Genomic DNA, 19,802 nt, shown 5'->3' with positions numbered 1-19,802 from the left:
AAGGTTGAAGAGCTTTCTTGAAGTCTCAAATCATCTCATGTATATCTATGTATGATAGCATTTTTCATATAGTATTACATTTAAATTACTATTTGTCAGTTGCTGCCACCAGACTAAGTTTTTCTGAAGGCTGGATCTCTGTTATATTTGAACTTGAGACCCCAGGGCCATGTAGGATTTGGTACAAAGTAGGCAAAGAGTCACACACGGAGTAGTGACTGAACAACAACAAAAGCAATAAAGAAACAAATTAATGGTGATATAATGCTAAAAGATTTTAACCTAATAACAGGACTGTGGCTAAAGGGTGTTCATCCCTGCCTGTTTACTGCTACTAAACAGTTTACCTGCTACTAAACAAATACACCTACCAGTAGAAATCCATGTGATGCCAAGGCCTGGTTCTTGTGGACACTGTAGATGCTTAGACAAAAGACAAAGATCAACTGCTTTTTGGAGTTACAATATGCAGAAAAGAGATTCTTTAGCATTTAAGAAACACCTCTGGTCTGAAGAAGACGCAAGAGTTGGCCACCATCACATGTCATTCAAAAAATATTCACTGAGTAGCTACTGGGAGAGGCCGTATGCTAGGCACTGGGGAGACAATGGTTAGCAAAACAGAGTCCCTAACCTAACAGTTCGAATAGCCTGGTAATATCAATATTGTCAATATCAACATCCATTGCTATTTATTTAATACAGATTGCATAACACGCATTGTGATAAGTATTTTGCATATATTAACAACACTAGGAAATAAGTACCATTATCATTTTTTTTAAGTGGAGGATAATTACTTTACAATATTGTGTTGGCCTCTGCCATACATCAACATGAATCAGCCACAGGTATACGTATGTCCCCTGCTTCCTGAACCCCTCTACCCCTCCACCCCTCCTCCCATCTCCCTTTCCAGCCCACCCGTCTAGGCTGTCACAGAGCACTGGGTTGTGCTCCCCATGTCACCCAGCAAATTTCCACTTGCTATCTGTTTTACACATGGTAATATATGCGTTGCCATGCTGCTCTCTCAATTCATCCCGTCCTCACCTCCCCCACTGTGTCCACAGGCCTGTTCTCTATGTCCGCATCTCCACTGCCCTGCAAATAGGTTCATGAGGCTTAGACATCAACCTCTCCTTCCCTCCCTTTTAGGTATCTTAAAAGACACCCCACGCTCAGAGGTCAACATGATCTGAACTTCTATTGCAGTATGTATGTCACTATGAGACAAGCGTAAGGAATCCACTGTATGATTTTATTTTGTTCTCCCTTGCATGGCTGTATTTTTTTTTTTTTTTAATGTACAAGCAAAGGGGTAGGGTGGGGGGTAAGGCTGGTGTTAGCTTCTTCAAAGACAAGGAAACCATTCAATTAGAAGGAAGCTGAAAGCTTAACAAAGAACTCTTAATAACCATTAAAACAATTTACAGTGTTTTGTTTTATTTTTTTAAGTAGGAGGAGAATGGGAGGGAGCAGGGTTGGGGAGAAGTCAGGGGAATGGAGTTAAAGAAACAGAGAAACCAGAAGACTTGATTTCACAAGCTTTCTTTTACTTCTTGAGAGAAAGATTCACTAGTCAAACTGCAGGGGGCAGGAGTGAGAAGAACAAGACCAATCACCCTGTGTTTGCAAACACTGCCTTGACAACTAGACCAACCAGAGGTGGAAGACAAGTTCCCAGAAGCAGCAGCAAGAAGTGTTATCAGTACAGACAAGGAATAGCAAAAGCACTAAGGCCATGAGGGTGAGTATCGGAAATTCGAGATCTAGTTTTGTCTCAGCTCTATTTACACAACCCCTCTGGAATCACAGAGTTGAAGATTCACACCCTTTCTGTCTCCATCCCTCACATTACACCTGATTCTAATCCCCATCCCTTTATTTTGAGAAATATATTAAAACCTTTATTTGAAACTTGACCATAAAGTTTAAGAACATTCTCAGTTCTTAACACACTCACTCTGTGACAGACCGCCTAAAAATCAAAATAATGTTGGTCTATGGTATAGTTCTATATTAAAAAATACACAGCATAATATTAAAAAGGTTAAGCCTATCTCAAAACCCTAATAAACACCTGGGGTTTTTGGTTTTTTTTTTTTTTTTGCATATTACTTGCCAGCTTTTTCCAAATGATGCTGCTAATGTATTTTTTTTTAACTCAACTGCAAATAAATACTACCTTTTAGTGATATTTTTAGTCCACATTTCATTGCCTGCTACAGAGCAGTGACCAAAGATGGAAAAAAGGTCTGACCTCTGATCTGGAGGTACTCTGACTTACCTACAAGAAGCCTTCTGAGTAGAATAAATGAATTCACATTTTCCATGGATGCAGTAACCATTGAGGTTTTCAGGGCAAGGCATGTGGTTTCCAATATAAACATCTTCCCTTTGATCACTAGCATCTTAAAAGAACATAAACCAGGTCAATAAATAATGAAAAGCAAATTGAAAAACATGGACTTTTCAAAGGTTCTAGGACAACAAATAAATTCGCCCCTTGCTGGGTAATTTGGGAAGGAAATTTATCAGATAGGAAGCTGGACAAGAACCAAGGTCTCATTATGCCACAAACACAGCAGGTAGACTGTTTAGATTCAAAGCATTTAAAAATATTTGCAGGATGTGACCACTGTGAGCGACTGCTATTTAAAAACAATCAGAAAAAATAAAAACACTCAACATCTTTGCTATAAAAATAAACATTACTTCCAGAAGAAATCTCACCTCTGTGACAGAGAGATGGGGTATGTAGCAGTGGCTTTTGGGGAATTGACTTACTCTAGCCATTCACCTTGAGGCTATGAAATTGAGGCGAAAGGACACTGGTAAGGCAGAGAACAAGTATGAGATTCTGAAAGTTTAGGGTGAAAGGTTTACTTTGGAATGAAAACTATCAAGCATATTGATTTTTTCCCAAGTGAAAATAGTTTTCTGTTCTTTTTAAATTGTTTTTCTTAGTATATGTTTCTGTAAAAAAAAAAAAAATTCAAATGATACCGAGAACAAATAAAAAACAAATTTAAAACCATCCCAAATCTCTCTATCCAAAGAGAACCATTGTAAACATATTAATGAATATGCGTTTGGACTTAGGTATACTGACTTGAACTGAATTGGGTTGAACTGACAAAAACAGAAGGGTGGTAAGTAATTCCACTACCAAAAATGGGAAGAGTCAGGAAGCAAAGATAGAAAAGGGCAGGAAAGAAGAAGGCATGGGGATCCAGTCTTCAAAATCAACGATATTGTTTCATTAATTCATTCTCTATTCCCATGTCTCTTTTCCCCGTATACTTGTTGTTTAGTCGCTAAGTCATGTTAGACTCTTTGTGGCCCCATGAACTGCAGCATGTCAGGCTTCCCTGTCCTTCATCATCTCCATATACTTATATATGCATACTTATCTACATATTCACACAACCTAGAATCAATTTTTTTTTTACTTTTTTTCTGGCATTTACCTAATATATTAGTCCTCAGCTCTATGAACCCAGAGTTCCCCAATGTTTACAGGTCTGTCCATGTGTAGGAAAAACTCCCAAGCCTCCTGCCATTTTATAAAATTCCAGCTTACAGATTCTGTGTATTATTCTGTGAATTACAGATTCTTACTAATAATAATCTCACAATAATAATCTCATGTGACCTTGAGCATACCACCCTCTCAAAGCCTGAGATCTCACAACTGTATTACGTGAGATAATTAATGCATGTACAGGCCACTAAACCCACCAGCTCTCTATGTAACACATCATGCACCAGCCAAGACTTATCTCCCCCAAATACACACAAAGTGTTAATATAATCTGAAGAATTATTAATAGAAACAAATTAAGAAGGAATGAAATAAGAGACTATGTGTATATATAGATATCAAAAAGCAAGGAAGAACTGGGAATAGGTGTACCAAGTGTGAAAAAACTGAGAACTGAAAATGCAGGTTTTTCTGGAGATCAAACTTTACATATGAAAGGAGAATCTTTTTGACTATTAATCTTAATGATTATTAAGTTCAAAGATAAGACTTAAGACCAAATTCATGCCATTTTACCTCAAATTTTATGTATTTACCTTGTGCAAATTTATGCATAGAAAAGAGAATTAAACTAAGGGGAAATCCAACACAGAAGATCTCAATTTTAAGGGTATCTCTGCTATTTTGTGTAACCTTAATCAAGTAATTTCTTCTAAGAGAGCTGAATGAGATCAGAAAAGCCTATCAGTAGTATAATACAGTGGACTTCCCTCGTGGTCCAGTGTTAAGAATCCGCTTGCCAATGCATGTGTTCAATCCCTGGTCCAGGAATATTCCACGTGCTGTGGGGCAACTGACCCACGTACCACAACTCTGACGCCTGCGCACCCTACAGCCAGTGCTCCAAAACAAGAGAAGCCACTGCAGTGAGAAGCCAGCCCACCATAACTAGAGAAAGCCCATGAGAGCAATGAAAACCAGCGTAGCCAAAAATAGATGGATAAAATAAATTTTTAAAATAAACCAAATAAAATGTTGATAATTAAAAAAGATGTATAAGACATATACATAATCTTTTATTTTCTAGTAACAAAATTTTTTTCTATTTTTAAAAAGAAAAATTTTATTTTTTATTTTATTTCATATTTTTTAAAAGTAGACAAGATAATTTTAATCATATATTTTATTTAACCTAATATATCAAATAAATAGCATTTCAACATATATTCAGATAAATTATGATAGTTTATATTCCTTTTTCTTAAATAGGTCTACAAAATCTGGGGAGCACTTCACACTTACAGGACACCTCAATTCCAATTGGTCACATTCCAAATACTCAACAGTCACATGTGGCTAGTAGCCACAAGGGTAGACAGCACAGAACAGGTGGCTTACTCATTTATCATTTATTCATCACCCTCCATATGCCAGGGACTCTGCTAGGTGCTGGGATAAAAAAAGCAGTTAAGATGTATCCTGTCCTCAAAGGGCTTACAGGGGCTCTTCCAGTTCCTAAACCATAATTACGTGTGGTGACAAAGAAATCAAGCCTTCCTCTGGGCTGCTACAATCCTGAGCACCCACTTCTGTGCTACAATACTCAAAACACTGTCATAATTATTTAGGTATTTAAATTGTCTCTACCATGAGACCATGAACTCCCTGAGGATCTAGATGCCTGTATTATCCATTTCTGTATAACTCCTGACACTTAGACCATAGTAATGTTCTTGCTATGGTTTCAAACCAAGAGTAGTATTCGACCTTTGCAATCAAGCCATGAAGTGACTTGAGGAATGCAACTGTCTCCCACAGTGCTTATCATCCTGCAACTTCTCAAAACATGATATTTTCAGGCTGTGATATACCATGAAGTATATAATAATGGGACTATAGAGACTGAGTTAAGTACCAGCCTATAGAAATAAAGTTGCATAAAGTATATAACAAACAGACCACACTGGTCCCCAAAAGCTGTGGTAATGTACTAACCTACCATAAGAAAGTCCTAAAAACAGCAAAATAATGCAGAGCTGAAAGTGATCAGAGAATTCAGATGCATGATAGCAGTAAGAAAATTAAGAATGGGTTATGAGAAATGAATAAAGAGTACACCAATAGCATTCACTGAATGATTAATGAAAGAATGTGGTATCAAGCTATAGACAAAGCAAAGCCATATAAAAGTGGACAAAACTAATACAATTATGTAAAGTTTAAAAATAAAATAAAATAAAATAAATTAAATTAAATTAAATTAAATTAAAAAAAAAAGTGGACATATCTATTAAGACTTTGAAATCTCTGTCACAGAGTCCAAATTCAGCATTCTGCTCAATGCCAACACTATTCATTCCATTACACTTACATACTATTTCTGTGCACATCCATATGCTCAGCTAAGCTACAGAGGGGTTAAGGGAAAAGTGGTCACAGTCCCTGCCCTCAAGAAGTTTATCATCAACATACACACACAAAAAGCTGAACAACACAAGAGAAGAGGTCCCACACAATAGCATACAATAAAACACCAAAAGAAGGCTTTATAATACTAAGTGCTATGAAAGTTCACGTTCGAAGGAGAACTTCATTTTAGGCAGAATAACCCAGGGAAGGACTCATAGAGAAGGTAGCACTCAAGTTAGGTCTCAAAGCATAGACAGATTCAGATAGTTGAATGATGGAAACCAAAAAACAGGTATAAGGTACCTGTTCTCACTCTCAAGAACGAGAGGTAAGTGGACCTAGCAAGAACTATACATTCAGATTGTGCAAGGGTTTAAGTCAAAGTTGGAAAAATAAGCTGAAGTCAGAGCATGGAAAAATTTAAACCTCAGATGCGAAACGTTTTCTTAATCATATGGACAAGGAGGACCCAGTTGGAGGGCAACACAAGCGAAGCCATATTTTACATAAGAAGTTAACTGAGAGTGGTTACCTAGGGCTAGAGCTGATGGTTAGGGGAGAATGAAGAGTGTGACACCGGTGTGAGGTTTATTTTGAGGGTGATAAAAATGATCTAAGATTAGATTATGATACTAGTACATGTAATGCTAGTACAATCCTGTAAATATACTAAAAGAAAAAAAAACCCAGTGAATTACACTATTTAAACAGGTGAACTTAATGGTATGTAAATTGTATCTCAAAAAGCTGTTAAAATTAATTGGAAGACAAAAGAAAGACAGGATGACCAATTAAGAGGTTACTACACAATCCAAACTCTGGCACTGAAAAGTTCGAGCTCAGCAGTAGGAACAGATAATAGAAACATAGAAGAAAAATAGTGTCAAGATGCTTTGGAAAGTAAATGAAACCAGAAACTCAGATGTGTAAGGGTCTTTGGAGGTCATTAGATCTAATGAAGGAATTTCTTTAGTTATAACCCCATGATCCTGTTTCTACTTAAACATGTTCAGAGATAAGGAACTCATAATATCGGTTCAGTCCAGTTCAGTCACTCAGTCATGTCCCACTCTTTGCGACCCCATGGACTGCAGCATGGCAGGCCTCCCTGTCCATCACCAACTCTCAGAATTTGCTCAAACTCATGTCCACTGAGTTGGTGACGCCATCGAACCATCTCATCTTCTGTCGTCCCGTTCTCCTCCTGCCTTCAATCTTGCCCAGGGTCTTTTCATATGAGTCAGCTCTTCACATCAGGTGGCCAAAGTATTGGAGCTTCAGCATCAGTTCTTCCAATGAATATTCAGGATTGATTTCATTTAGGATGGACCTGTTGGATCTCCTTGCTGTCCAAGGGACTCTCAAGAGTCTTCTCCAACACCACAGTTCAAAAGCAATCCTTTTGAAGCACAGTTCAATCCTTCAGCGCTCAGCTTTCATTACAGTCCAACTCTCACATCCATACATGACTACTAGAAAAATCATAGCCTTGACTAGACGGACCTTTGTTGGCAAAGTAATGTCTCTGCTTTTTAATATGCTGTCTAGGTTGGTCATAACTTTCCTTCCAAGGAGCAAGCATCTTTTAACTTCATGACTGCAATCACCATCTGCAGTGACTTTGGAGCCTAGAAAAATAGTCTCACACTGTTTCCACTGTTTCCCCATCTATGTGCCATGAAGTGATGGGACCAGATGCCATGATCTTAGTTTTCTGAATGTTGAGTTTTAAGCCAACTTTTTCACTCTTCTCTTTCACTTTCATCAAGAGGCTCTTTAGTTCCTCTTCACTTTCTGCCGTAAGGGTGGTGTCATCTGCATGTCTGAGGTTATTGATATTTCTCCTGGCAATCTTGATTACAGCTTGTGCTTCTTCCAGCCCAGCGTTTCTCATGATATACTCTGCATAGAAGTTAAAGAAGCAGGGTGACAATATACAGCTTTGAAGTACTCCTTTCCCTATTTGGAACCAGTCTGTTGTTCCATGTCCAGTTCTAACTGTTGCTTCCTGACCTGCATATAGGTTTCTCAGGAGGCAGGTCAGGTGGTCGGGTATTCTCATCTCTTTCAGAATTTTCCACAGTTTATTGTGATCCACACAGTCAAAGGCTTTCTTTGGCACAGTCAATAGAGCAGCAGCAGATGTTTTTCTGGAACTCTCTTGCTTTTTCGATGATCCAGCGGATGTTGGCAATTTGATCTCTGGTTCCTCTGTCTTTTCTAAACCCACCTTGAACATCTGGAAGTTCACAGTTCACATACTGTTGAAGCCTGGCTTGGAAAATTTTGAGCATTACTTTACTAGCGTGTGAGATGAGTGCAACTGTGCGGTAGTTTAAGCATTCTTTGTGACTTCCCTGGTGGCTCAGACAGTAAAGTGTCTGTCTACAATGAGGGAGACCTGGGTTCAATCCCTAGGTTGGGAAGATCCCCTGGAGAAGAAAACGGCAATCCACTCTAATACTATCGCCTGGAAAATCCCATGGACAGAGGAGCCTGGTAGGCTACAGTCCATGGGGTCGCAAAGAGTCAGACACGACTTGGCATTGCCTTTCTTTGGGATTGGAATGAAAACTGACCTTTTCCAGTCCTGTGGCCACTGCTGAGTTTTTCAAATTTGCTGGCATACTGAGTGCAGCACTTTCACAGCATCATCTTTTAGGACTGAAATAGCTCAACTGGAATTCCATCACTTCCACTAGCTTCGTTTGTAGTGATGGTTCCTAAGGCCCACTTGACTTCACATTCCAGGATGTCTGGTTCTAGGTTGGTGATCACACCATCATGATTATCTGGGTCATGAAGATCTTTTTTGTATAGTTCTTCTGTGTATTCTTGCCATCTCTTCTTGATATCTTCTGCTTTTGTTAGGTCCATATCATTTCTGTCCTTTATTGTGCCCATCTTTGCAAGAAATGTTCCCTTGGCACCTCTAATTTTCTTGAAGAGATCTCTAGACTTTCCCATTCTATTGTTTTCCTCTATTTCTTTGCATTGATCACTGAGGACGGCTTTCTTGTCTCTCCTTGATATTCTTTATATTCTTCAATATAATACAGTTAGTTCCAATATTATCAAGTTTTCCTTATATTGAATGAAATCTCTCTTTCATTATCTTTGAGTGGATTTCCCCATGTCTGTTCACCACCTACCTCACTGCCCACCAATTTTTTTCTTAATGTCAAACTTCCCTAGTTTTACCCTTTATATAGTTTGCAACAACCAACCCACTAACATTTAAGTGTTTAATACAACAGAATTGTCCCCTTTGCTAAAGATGGCTCAATACAGAATTGTGTAAAACAATTTTACTTCAAAAAGAATCAACAAAACATCAATAAACACATCAAAATATGTTCAACATCATTAATCACTGCATCATGCATCCGTACTCAGTCGTGTTGGACTCTTTGCAACCCCAGGACTGTAGCCTGCCAGGACCCTCTATCTATGGGATTTTGCAGGCAAGAATACTGGAGTGGGTTGCCATTTCCTTCTCCAGGGGATCTTCCCAACCCAGGGATCGAACCCACATCTCTTGTGTCTCCTGCATTCATAGGTGGATTCTTTACCACTGCGCCACCTGGGAAGCCATTAATCACTAGGGAAATACGAGTGAAAACAAGATAGCACCTTATACCCAAAAGGATGACTACTATCCCCAAACCAGAAAATAACAAGTATTGGCAATGGTAATCCTTGGGCATGGCTGGTGAGAATATGTAACAGTACAGCCACTAGGGAAAACTGTAGGGTGCTTCCTCAAAAAATTAAAAGTAGATATACCATATGATCCATCTGGATATATACTCTCCCCCAAAAAAATGGAAAGCAAGGTCTCCAAGAGACAGCTATATACCTATATTCATGGTAGCATTACTTAAAATAGCTAAAACATGGAAGCAACCCAAGTGTCCATTAATGGATAAACAAGATGGCTGAGTTGTAGAGAATATTCTACACACCCTAGGAAATATTCAGCCTTAAAAAGGAAATTAATTCCGACATATGCTATGTCACAAACAAACCTTGAGGACATTATATTAACTGAAAGTGAAAGTGAAGTTGCTCAGTCATGCCCAACTCTTAGTGACCCCATAGACTGCAGCCCACCAGGCTCCCCCGTCCCTGGGATTCTCCAGGCAAGAGTACTGGAGTGGGTTGCCATTTCCTTCTCCAATGCATGAAAGTGAAAAGTGAAAGTGAAGTTGCTCGGTCATGTCCGACTCTTAGCGACCCATGGACTGCATGCAGCCTACCAGGCTCCTCTGCCCATGGGATTTTCTAGCCAGTGACAAAAAGACAAATACTGCATAATTTCCACTTATATGAGTTATGTAGAATAGTCAAAATTATAGCAACTATCAGCAGAATGGTGGCTATAAGGGCAGAGGGGAGGGGGAAATGAGTTATTGCTTAATGGCTATAGTTTCAGTTTCACGGGATGAAATCATTTCGAGAGATGGATGCTGTGATGGTGGCACAACATCATGAATTTATTGAATACCACCAGCCCCATACACTTAAAAAATGGTTAAGACAGCACATGGTATAGTTATATATATTTCACAACTTTACAAACTAAAAGAAAAACTCTGTATGAGCCTAATGACAGGAGGCTCAGTACAAAGAATGTAGTAAACTGAGTTCAAATTGAGATCTCCAGTCCTCCAAAAGGTATTTATTAAGCACCTATCATGTCCCAGGCAAGACAGTAGTTCCTGGAAGTTCAGGCAAAGCAGTACAAGCTAAATGTAGGTGTAAAGACCCACAGGTAGCTGAATATATGAAACTAGTTCTTAGAGAAAGAATAAAGCTAGAGTATAAGTGTTCACCAAGGTGGTAGCTGAGAGTAGATTAACTATTCTGAAGAAAATTGAAGAGAGCATGCACGAGAACGGAATTCTGGAATAGTTGTCATGAAAAAGAAAGAGCACCAGGGCTTAGTGTCAGAAAGGCTGAATTCTGGCCGCTGCTCTGCCATTCTACATGAGCCACAGTTTCAGCTTCTTCATCTGCAAAATGGTGGTAACATGACTGTAATAAGGATTAAATACGTGCAAGCAACTGGCACACAGTAGCGTACTTGATTAAAAACTGTTGGAAGGATGACCAGCCTACTGTCACTCATGAGCCACATTAAACACAGTGGACAGGCAGACTTACCAATGGTAAGAACCTTTAGCACAGCCAGGCTACTAACGATGAAATTAGGAAAAAACACCATAATAACATCGATAAGGAATTCAGTGACAGCATTTAATGCTCAAAGTAATCCTAGGCAGTAGGTATTACTGCCCCTGCTTCACCGATGTGATCACTGAAGCTCAGAGAAATCAGGCCACACTGCCTGATTTGATCCACAGCATGGACCAAGTCTGACTTCAGAGCACAAGCTCTTAACCACCACAAGACTTCACCAAGCTACCCTGGGAGGTAGGTGGGGAACAGACAAAAGCGGAATGTTCAAGCACTTGCTCTCCAGGCCACGTAAATTAGGTAACTTCAAAATGGAAAGATTAAAAGGCTTTACAGATGTAATGAAGCACAGTCTCAGAAACCACAGCAGAGATGTAGCCTTGCACAGCAAGAACTGGGCACAGCCCCGTACAAACAATGCCTTCAGGCAAGTGGTGACAGGCTCCATGAATAACAGCTGCAACTGCGAGTCTCTGAACAATGTGTGCATGTGTGTGCACGAGCACACACACAATATAAAAAGCTCAGACACCCAGCAGTGCCTTCCACCCTACAGAGGCATTCAGAAACCAATTTGCCACCAGCGGCAGTGTTTTCAAATACAAAGGAGAGTATGGTTCTAAGTGACGATGTGGTAAGACTCCAGATGGCTTATCTGCAAAGCCAAGTCTCACTGACTCTGTCTTGGTCCATCCATGTTCCACCCAAATAAAGCACCAGGATTTGCTGTTAACAACCAGGACATGCACCTAGAAGAGGCTACTGAAGCCACAACATCAATACTGCATTAGTAACTCGAGGGCTCTTTACTTTCACAGAGCCAACATACTGAATTCAAAAATTCAATATACTTTCCTACTTCCCCTATACCAACCTTCACTCCAAGCTTCATCACTAACACATCCTTCTTTAACCCAAGTCTCCTCAGACCCCAACAGAGAACCATTTACCTAGGCAGAAACTCTCGTCTACTCCCCAACACCCCCACCCTCTCATGTCTAGGGAGTAGATATGACCAACCTTAACTCTGCTTCTTTCTCTCCTAGTCTTTCCACTCTGCCCAGTGAAACACCTTTTCTAATGCACGTAAACTCATCCACCTCCTCCGTGGTTCCCTTAGGAAGCACTCCTTTCATCTCCCTGATGGAACAAAATCACATTACTCCTACACCCCTTCCCCCCGTCCCTTCCCCTGCTGTGCTCACCACCTGTCACCTCTAGATCAGCATCCCACTCTCATCTCTCAACGACCTTCCTCCCCGTAGGGTTCTGTGCCACCCACCTACACAGCCTTCTCACCATCTTCACTGTGATTCTCCTCCACACTCCACAACATAGGCTCTCCCCCTCCTTCAGTGACTGCAGCAACTGGCTCAGGCTTACCTTTTGATAAGGCAAATTTATCAAGACCATTTTTAAAAGGGCATATCAAATGAGCTGTATTAAAATATATAAACATTAATCACCAAATAATGGAACCAACAATATTGATATCTTGGTGTGTCTGGTATCCTTGATCAGCAGAAGGAGAGGCTGAGAGGATGAACTCGAAGGTGGGGTAAGGATTGGGGTGAGGTGATGCTCAGGAATGGAGTGAGAATGTGCTGGCAATTAAAAGGTGTTACAGTGGCTTTCAGGCTGTATGAAAATATCCTTGGATAAAAATGGCCACATTAAAATGTCATTTGCCACAAAGGAACTTTCTGGGTAGATGGAAATGTTACAAAGACTGTGATAAGGTGTAGTACAGATGGGGTCTATCCATTTGTCAAAACTGACAGCTAACATTTGTGCATTTCCATGTATGTAAATTAAAGTTCAAAAAAATCTGTAAAATAAGAATAATGATAATCCACCAGGTAAAGGTATACAGACAAAACAAGGATGACAGAATGCTGTTCACTATTGACAGTGGTTGAGTATATAAGGGTTCATTATACTATCCTGTTCATTTGTGTTTAAAATTTTCTGCAACCACGTTTTTAAAATGTCACATACCCAGCTCCCACACACCTTGTGTGCGTGTGTGTGTGTGTGTGTGTGCGCGCACACGTGAGCACACACACGCACACTTAGTCACTCAGTCATGTCTGACTCTTTGCTACCCCATGGACTGCAGCCCGCCAGGCTCCCCTGTCCATGGGGATTCTCCAGACAAGAATACTGCAGTGGGTTGCCATGCCCTCCTCCAGGGGATCTTGCTAACCCAGGAATCAAACCCAGGTCTCCCACATTGTAGGTGGACTCTATACCACCAGGGAAGCTGAAGACTGGAGTAGGTAGCCTATCCCTTCTCCAGGGGATCTTCCCGATCCAGGAACAGAACTTGGATCGATGCACTGCAGGTGGACGCTTTACCAGCTAAGCTACTAGGGAAGCCCATACACCTCATGCTCAGCCACTATATCCTTGATGACTTACATCTACAACATGCTGGACATTCAAATGCTCCATCTTGAAAGCACACTTTTCCAAGAGTTCAACTTTACATTTCTGACATATTCAAACTTGAGGCTTGTCCTCTAATTCTTTCATGCAGCATTTTAAACTAACAGTCAGTCTTTCTATTTCAACTTCTGTGCCACTGTACTCTTCATGATGTTTTTCCTCTGGATCTTCTTTCTGCTTCATCCTAGCCTCCTCTCCTTTAAAAATAAGAGTGCTGTCCAACAGAACTTTCTGCATCTCTTGATATGTTCTATATCTGTGCTGTCCAATATGGTAACCATGGGTCACATGGGACTACCGAGGATTTAAAATACGGCTAGTATAACTGAGAAACAAAAACCTTTAATTTTATTTCATTTTATCCAATTTAAATTTAAATAGCCACATGTAGCCAGTGGCTACTCTACTAGACAATGCAGCTCTATAATCTCTCTCACTCATTCTCATCACTTCAGTTACCACCTAGATATCCAAGGACTAACTCGTAAATTTATGCTAAAAAACAAAGTCATCCAGGTGAGTTCCACAAGCAACTCAAACCCCAAAGTAAAATTAATCATCTCCACCATCAACTCCTTTCTTACTTGCCCCAAACACCTTTCCCTTCCCAATATTCTTAGTTCAATAAACAGAATCCATCACCTAAGTCATCCTAGTTTTAACTCTTTTATTCTCCATATCTTAAGTAGGAATCTATTCCTTTTGAGCCTAATTAACTGATCTCTCTGTCTCTAGCCCAAAGTTCATAATAAGCACAAGTCCTGCCTGGTATAATGCATTCAGCTGGTTAATACTGTAGCCTTTCCTTTTCAAATATATTATGATTTCCCCACTGCCTACAAATGAAGTTTAAATGCCCTAGGATAACAGAGCATTCAAGATTGTACACATGGGAATTCTCTGGCAGTCCAGTGGTAAAGACTCAGACAAAAAAAAAGAAAGGACTGTATACAATCTGGCCCCAAGCTACCTTTCCATACTTGCCTTCCATTTCTGCCTTTTAAACCCCTTCTCTCCAGCCAAAAAGGATTCCTCATTGTTCTCCAATACATTCTTTTTTTTTTTTTTTCGCATTTATACTTCTGCTGATGCTCTTCTATCCTCCTTAAATATCCTTTGACCTCTTCAAATCCTAACCACCCTTCAAGGTTCAGCTCAAATAAGATCTCTTGTTTCTTAGATCTTCACCATTTCTCCCCACTCTCCTACATGCATGCTCAGTCATGTCCAACTCTTTCCAACTCCATGGACTATAGCCTGTCAGGCTCCTCTGTCCATGGAATTTTCCAGGCAAGAATACTGGAATGGGTTGCTATTTCCTATTCAAGGGGATCTTCTTGACCCAGGGATCAAACCTGCACCTCCACCTGCGTCACCAGTCCCCACCATACAGTAATTTCTTTTTTTCTGAGTTCTCATCCTAACTTTTTCAAAGCACTACATTTATGACAATAACCAACTTTCACTTTGTTAGAAGTAGGTTATATTCATTTCTTATTGTGTCACAAGTTTTTTAAAGATGAATGTCATGTATTACATATCTTTCTATCCACCAACAGTTTCTAGTAAAACAACCAGTATAAAATTGGCACTTAATAAATTACATCTCCTGATTATGATAATTTCATTTGCATTATAGACAAATTCTTATGTGGAAAGAATGTTCAGTATCTCAAAAATGGCTTAGGCACTAAATTATCCCTGTAAAATTATCGAAGACAGACAAGTACTTTGGGTATATACAATTCCCCAAATTGCCTTAAGCAGGAGCTTCTACCTACTAAAAAAGAACTTTCCTATTCTGGTCATGTACTATCAGTATAAAGAATAAAACTAGCATTGATCTATTATATCTCCTATGGGAATACAAAGATTTCCTATTTTAAACACAGCACTTTGTATCAACAGAGGAAACTGATATTTCAGGGGCTCATGGGATATAACTGATTCAGGTTCAATATGATTCAAGTGACAGAAATACAAATTATTCAATGATAATAACAGCTACCACTTCTTACACACTTATGAGTATGTCAGATACTATTCAAAGCACTTGACATGCATTATCTCATTTAACCTTTATGACACTCTAAGAGATATGGCCTGTTATTTTCATTTTATGTATTTTTTAGAAATTAGGCCTAAAAGGTAGATCACACATCTTTTTAAAAAACTGCCCATTAGTATAATCAAAATAAATAGCATAGAAGATACATGTAAAAGCAAATATACAGAAACCCTGGTCTAGGATCCTAAGATTGGGACCTGCTTTGGTTCACTAACTATAACCTCAATGAGCCTCAATATTTTCACTGGTCCTTATCCCTCAGAGTAGTTGCAAAAACCAAATGAAATAATAAATATGAAAATGAGAAATGAAAGCACACTGGACTTGCAGTCAAGGGAACTAGAATCCAATCTCTGATCTGACCTTAAAATAAAAGTCTTTGTACAAATAAATCCTACAGTTTCTTTGAGCTATATCCATTCTTCTGACAAGCATGGAGCCCGTAGGTAAGTGCCAGACGTTCTGCTAAGTGTTAGGAATCCCAAAGTGAACATGGCAGAATTCAGTCTGGAGAGGGATGCAGATGAGTAGAGCCGACAATCACACTTAGAGCAGGTTAAGGGCTTGGTCATCAGAGTATGTAAGAGAGGCATGCAATCTAGGTTTAAGAGTCAAGGGATAGTTCCCAAACGGAAATAACTTCTAAGGTGACCGAAACGATGACTCCTAGGCAAAGAAGAGTTCCAGGCAAAGGGAACTAGGTTCAAAGACCCATGCACAGAGGTTAAGTGTTAACAGTAGATTCTAGAGAGGCAAAGAGGATTTTAAAAGCAAAGATGAGAGATCTTTCTATATAATTTCTTACAAAAGCATGTGAATCTAAATTCTCACAATAAAAATTTCAATTAAAAAAACACAGATGTGAGAGTACTCTGTAAACTGAGAAGCACTCAGTCAATATTATTACTAAAATTTAACTGCATAATGTATATTGCCATAGAGCAAAGCTGGAAAGGTCATTATAATGGAACAAGAACTACTAAGGACAGCTAGTGACCATGTTTCAACACATGGCCAAAATTTAGGAAATTGTTATTCAGTACCTTTCACATCTGGTCGATACTGTAGTCCATCATCCTTCTTTCCCAACAAACTAGTGTCATCTGTGTCTGTAAGAGAAAATGACTTGAAAATTAAGATACATATGATGTTTAAGTCATACCATGAAATTCCTAAATATTCCAAATCCTCCAGGTCCTTTCCAATTCTCTGTCCATTTTTCCTGCTCTACCACTCACTTGATCTATTGTAACACTTCTATCTCAGGCCTCAGATATAAATGCGTTCTGCATGATGAACAGTCTAACTTCACTGAAACTTCAGCTAAAATATCATCTCATCATCTCCTTAAAAAGTCTTCCCTGTGAAACTGAAATCACATAGACCTTAAACAGAAAGGATCAGCCGGTTCTCCAAGGGACAATGGTTTCAAGATTTACCTTCTCACACCACTGTTTCCTTGGAAAAGTATCAGATTAATATAAATGTGGAATATCAACTGTGTTATCAGACAAAATTTATTATAAACATGACCCTCCTGGTGAATTATGTTAGGACAGGAAGACTACATGGACCATAAACACCTGCTGGGAAGCATAAGCTTCGGTTTCCCAGTGCACAGTTGGGGGCAAGGGAAGGCACAGTCAGGTGTAAATGGGGAGCAGGATAAACCACTCCACAGGATTCTAAAAGCATGAATTTCAATTAACAAAATCCTCAAGCTTGACCAACTCTTCTGAATTTGAAATTCCAGGTAGTACCATTCAACCACAAACCAGTTCCTCAGAAAAGATATGCTTTCTCAAGAATACACTTTAACCTACGCTACAAATGCCACCCCAAGAAAGAAAAGCAAACCACACTAGTACTTCCATATATAAGGGGTCTCTGTCAGTAAACAGTTTCCTCTGCCACGCACACACCTGACTCTCACCTAGATATCCCCTGAATAGTTTCTTGGGCATTCTTCAGTAGCTTAGACCACAGACATTTCAATCAGTTGTTCAGTATTTCACAAATAGCTTGTTATCAGTATAAACCAGCAAACTCTGGCTTGCAACTTTTTCCCCTTAGCTATGTTCTCCCTAAGCTTATGAAAACACAGCCCTTTAATAAATGCAAAAAAAGGCGGGCGGGGGTGGGTAGCCAGAAGGGAGGGCAGTTAGACCTAGTAGCAGGAAAGATGCATAACCCTAGGCCATCAGGAAGTGTCTGGACCTTGTTTGCTACTGGGAAATCACACATTATGCTAGTCTATATGTGTCTTACTAGGAAAAAAGATTGAAAACCTCTAACTCTGTGACCAGGTACTTCTAGCAGGAATAGAAGACAAAAACTTATTCTTAGTTAGTATCATGGTTCCTAAACTACGGCAAAAATCAAGAAGGGGGAAAGAATTTTAAACTGAAAGTAATAATTTTTCCCTACATGCTATAACTTCACACCAAAATCTCTAACAGTATAAAACATGTAGGGGCAAAAACTAGAGAAAACATGAAAATAAAGTAAACTATAATGCTCTAGAAAAAAAGATGAAAAAATGGTGATATTTACAGTTTTACTATAATTAAAATAAGCTCATTTCTAAACAACTATAATCGTTACAAATTTGAGACAATTTTTAAGAAGCATAAATATAGCTATAAGTTCACATTAGGATCAGCTTAATAACTAAATAAACAATCAAGAAGCATTGTTTGTGTCTTAAGACAGTGAAAGCAAATTTTTAAAAAGCTAAGTTAGTAACAGAACAAAGAAGTTCTAAAATACATAGTAATAAAAAATAAAGCATCAAAGATTTTTCATTTTACAAATTCAGAACACTACCAAAATATACAAATAAGACTGTAGACATGTGATATTAAAGACAGACCTCTAGAATGAATTTTACCTGTGCAATGACCAAGATGCCTTATATCAATTTGTTCTTGTTTTATACAAGATGCTTCTCGAACAAAACAGGGATTGTTATAGGAACTCCCATCAGAAGCACACACAGGATTAAAACTGTATCCACTGCAATCTATATTACATACACACCTGGTGGAAAAAACAAAAACTATTTATGTTTTACAACAAAAGTATTTCACAATTCTTCAACAGCAAAACTGAGCAATTTTTTTTTAACTTTTTAACATATTTATTGAAGTACAGTTGATTTACAAGATTATATTAGTTTCAGGTGTACAATGCAGTGATTTAATACTTTTATTACACTTCATTTCAAGTTATTATATAATATTGGCTATATTCTCTGTGCTGTACAATATATCCTTACAGCTTATTTATTTTATATAGTAGTTTGTAAGGAATTCTTTTTTTCTGCTTTCTGTAACACAAGTCAATACATTAAGTCACTGATAAAAGTTTAAGCAAAGTGAATGCTCAGCCAACAATTTCTTTCAGGTGAGAATCCAGAGATAATTTCATCCAGATTATTACTAATGGAGTCACTTCTTTAGAATTTTCATATCTAGAGATAATAATCAAGAAATAGCAAATGTCAATAATATTAGTTAAAAAGCAACATGGTATAGCAGAAAGAACACAGAATTATGAGTCAAAAGTCATGAATCTAAATTTTAGTCCAACAAATAACGAGATTTGTGTCCATATTCTCTCTTAAGTCTGTTTACTGATCCAGAAGTAGTAATAATACACCTAACCTTACCAAATAATGGGGAAGATTAAAAAATAGATATAAAACATGTAAAATAGAAGTCCTTCAAAAGTGTTTCTGAGTTACACATCCACCTGTATATCTGCGTGTCCACTGAACACTCACTGCCTTCTAAGAAGGCCAAGAAAGTACAAGGCATGGTCACTCCTCTCAAGAACAGTAAAATCTAACAGGGAATATGAAACTGAAAACCACAGAGACTCTCTGTTTTCCAGCAATATGGTGGACTCGGAACCTGTACTAATCCTTCTAATGAAAATAACAAATATTTTAAAACATTCTCAAATGCACCTATAAGATGTCAAGAAACAAGGAATATTCAAGACAAAAGTTAAATGAAGACAAGAATATAAAAAGATCAATTAAGTTTGCCAAAGCTGATTTTCACCTTGAAGGCATTTGCCAAACTAGGAAAATTCAATCATCAACTTTTTGACTTTGCAAGCCTCTGAGAACAGAAGACAAAGAATACTGACCTACCTAAGGTGGAGAATCTGAAGACCCTGGAAAAA

General features: G+C 38.6%; 1 protein-coding gene across 24 annotated transcripts in view; it reads right to left on the bottom strand.

Annotated features, from left to right (window-relative positions):
* LOC147367664 (myb/SANT-like DNA-binding domain-containing protein 3) overlaps positions 1-19,802 on the bottom strand; it is a 152,548-nt gene that overhangs the window by 12,868 nt on the left and 119,878 nt on the right. For 15 of the 24 annotated variants that reach the window (XM_086315705.1, XM_086315711.1, XM_086315707.1 and 12 more), the window contains 3 exons: positions 18,502-18,650; positions 16,655-16,720; positions 2,291-2,414 (listed from right to left, as the gene is read on the bottom strand). In XM_086315705.1, coding sequence (XP_086171831.1) covers positions 2,291-2,414; positions 16,655-16,720; positions 18,502-18,650 — 339 coding nt within the window. Of the gene's footprint in view, positions 1-371; positions 424-2,290; positions 2,415-16,654; positions 16,721-18,501; positions 18,651-19,802 lie in introns of all 24 variants that reach the window. The other 9 variants (XR_015131972.1, XR_015131973.1, XR_015131974.1 and 6 more) reach the window with 2 other exon arrangements.

Source organism: Bos grunniens, chromosome 8, assembly GCF_055505025.1.
Source record: "Bos grunniens cultivar Pamir isolate PY7600 chromosome 8, Bosgru_T2T1.0, whole genome shotgun sequence".
NCBI lineage: Eukaryota > Metazoa > Chordata > Mammalia > Artiodactyla > Bovidae > Bos > Bos grunniens.
Note: the sequence above shows the minus strand (reverse complement) of the source record. Positions and strands in the feature narration are given on the sequence as shown.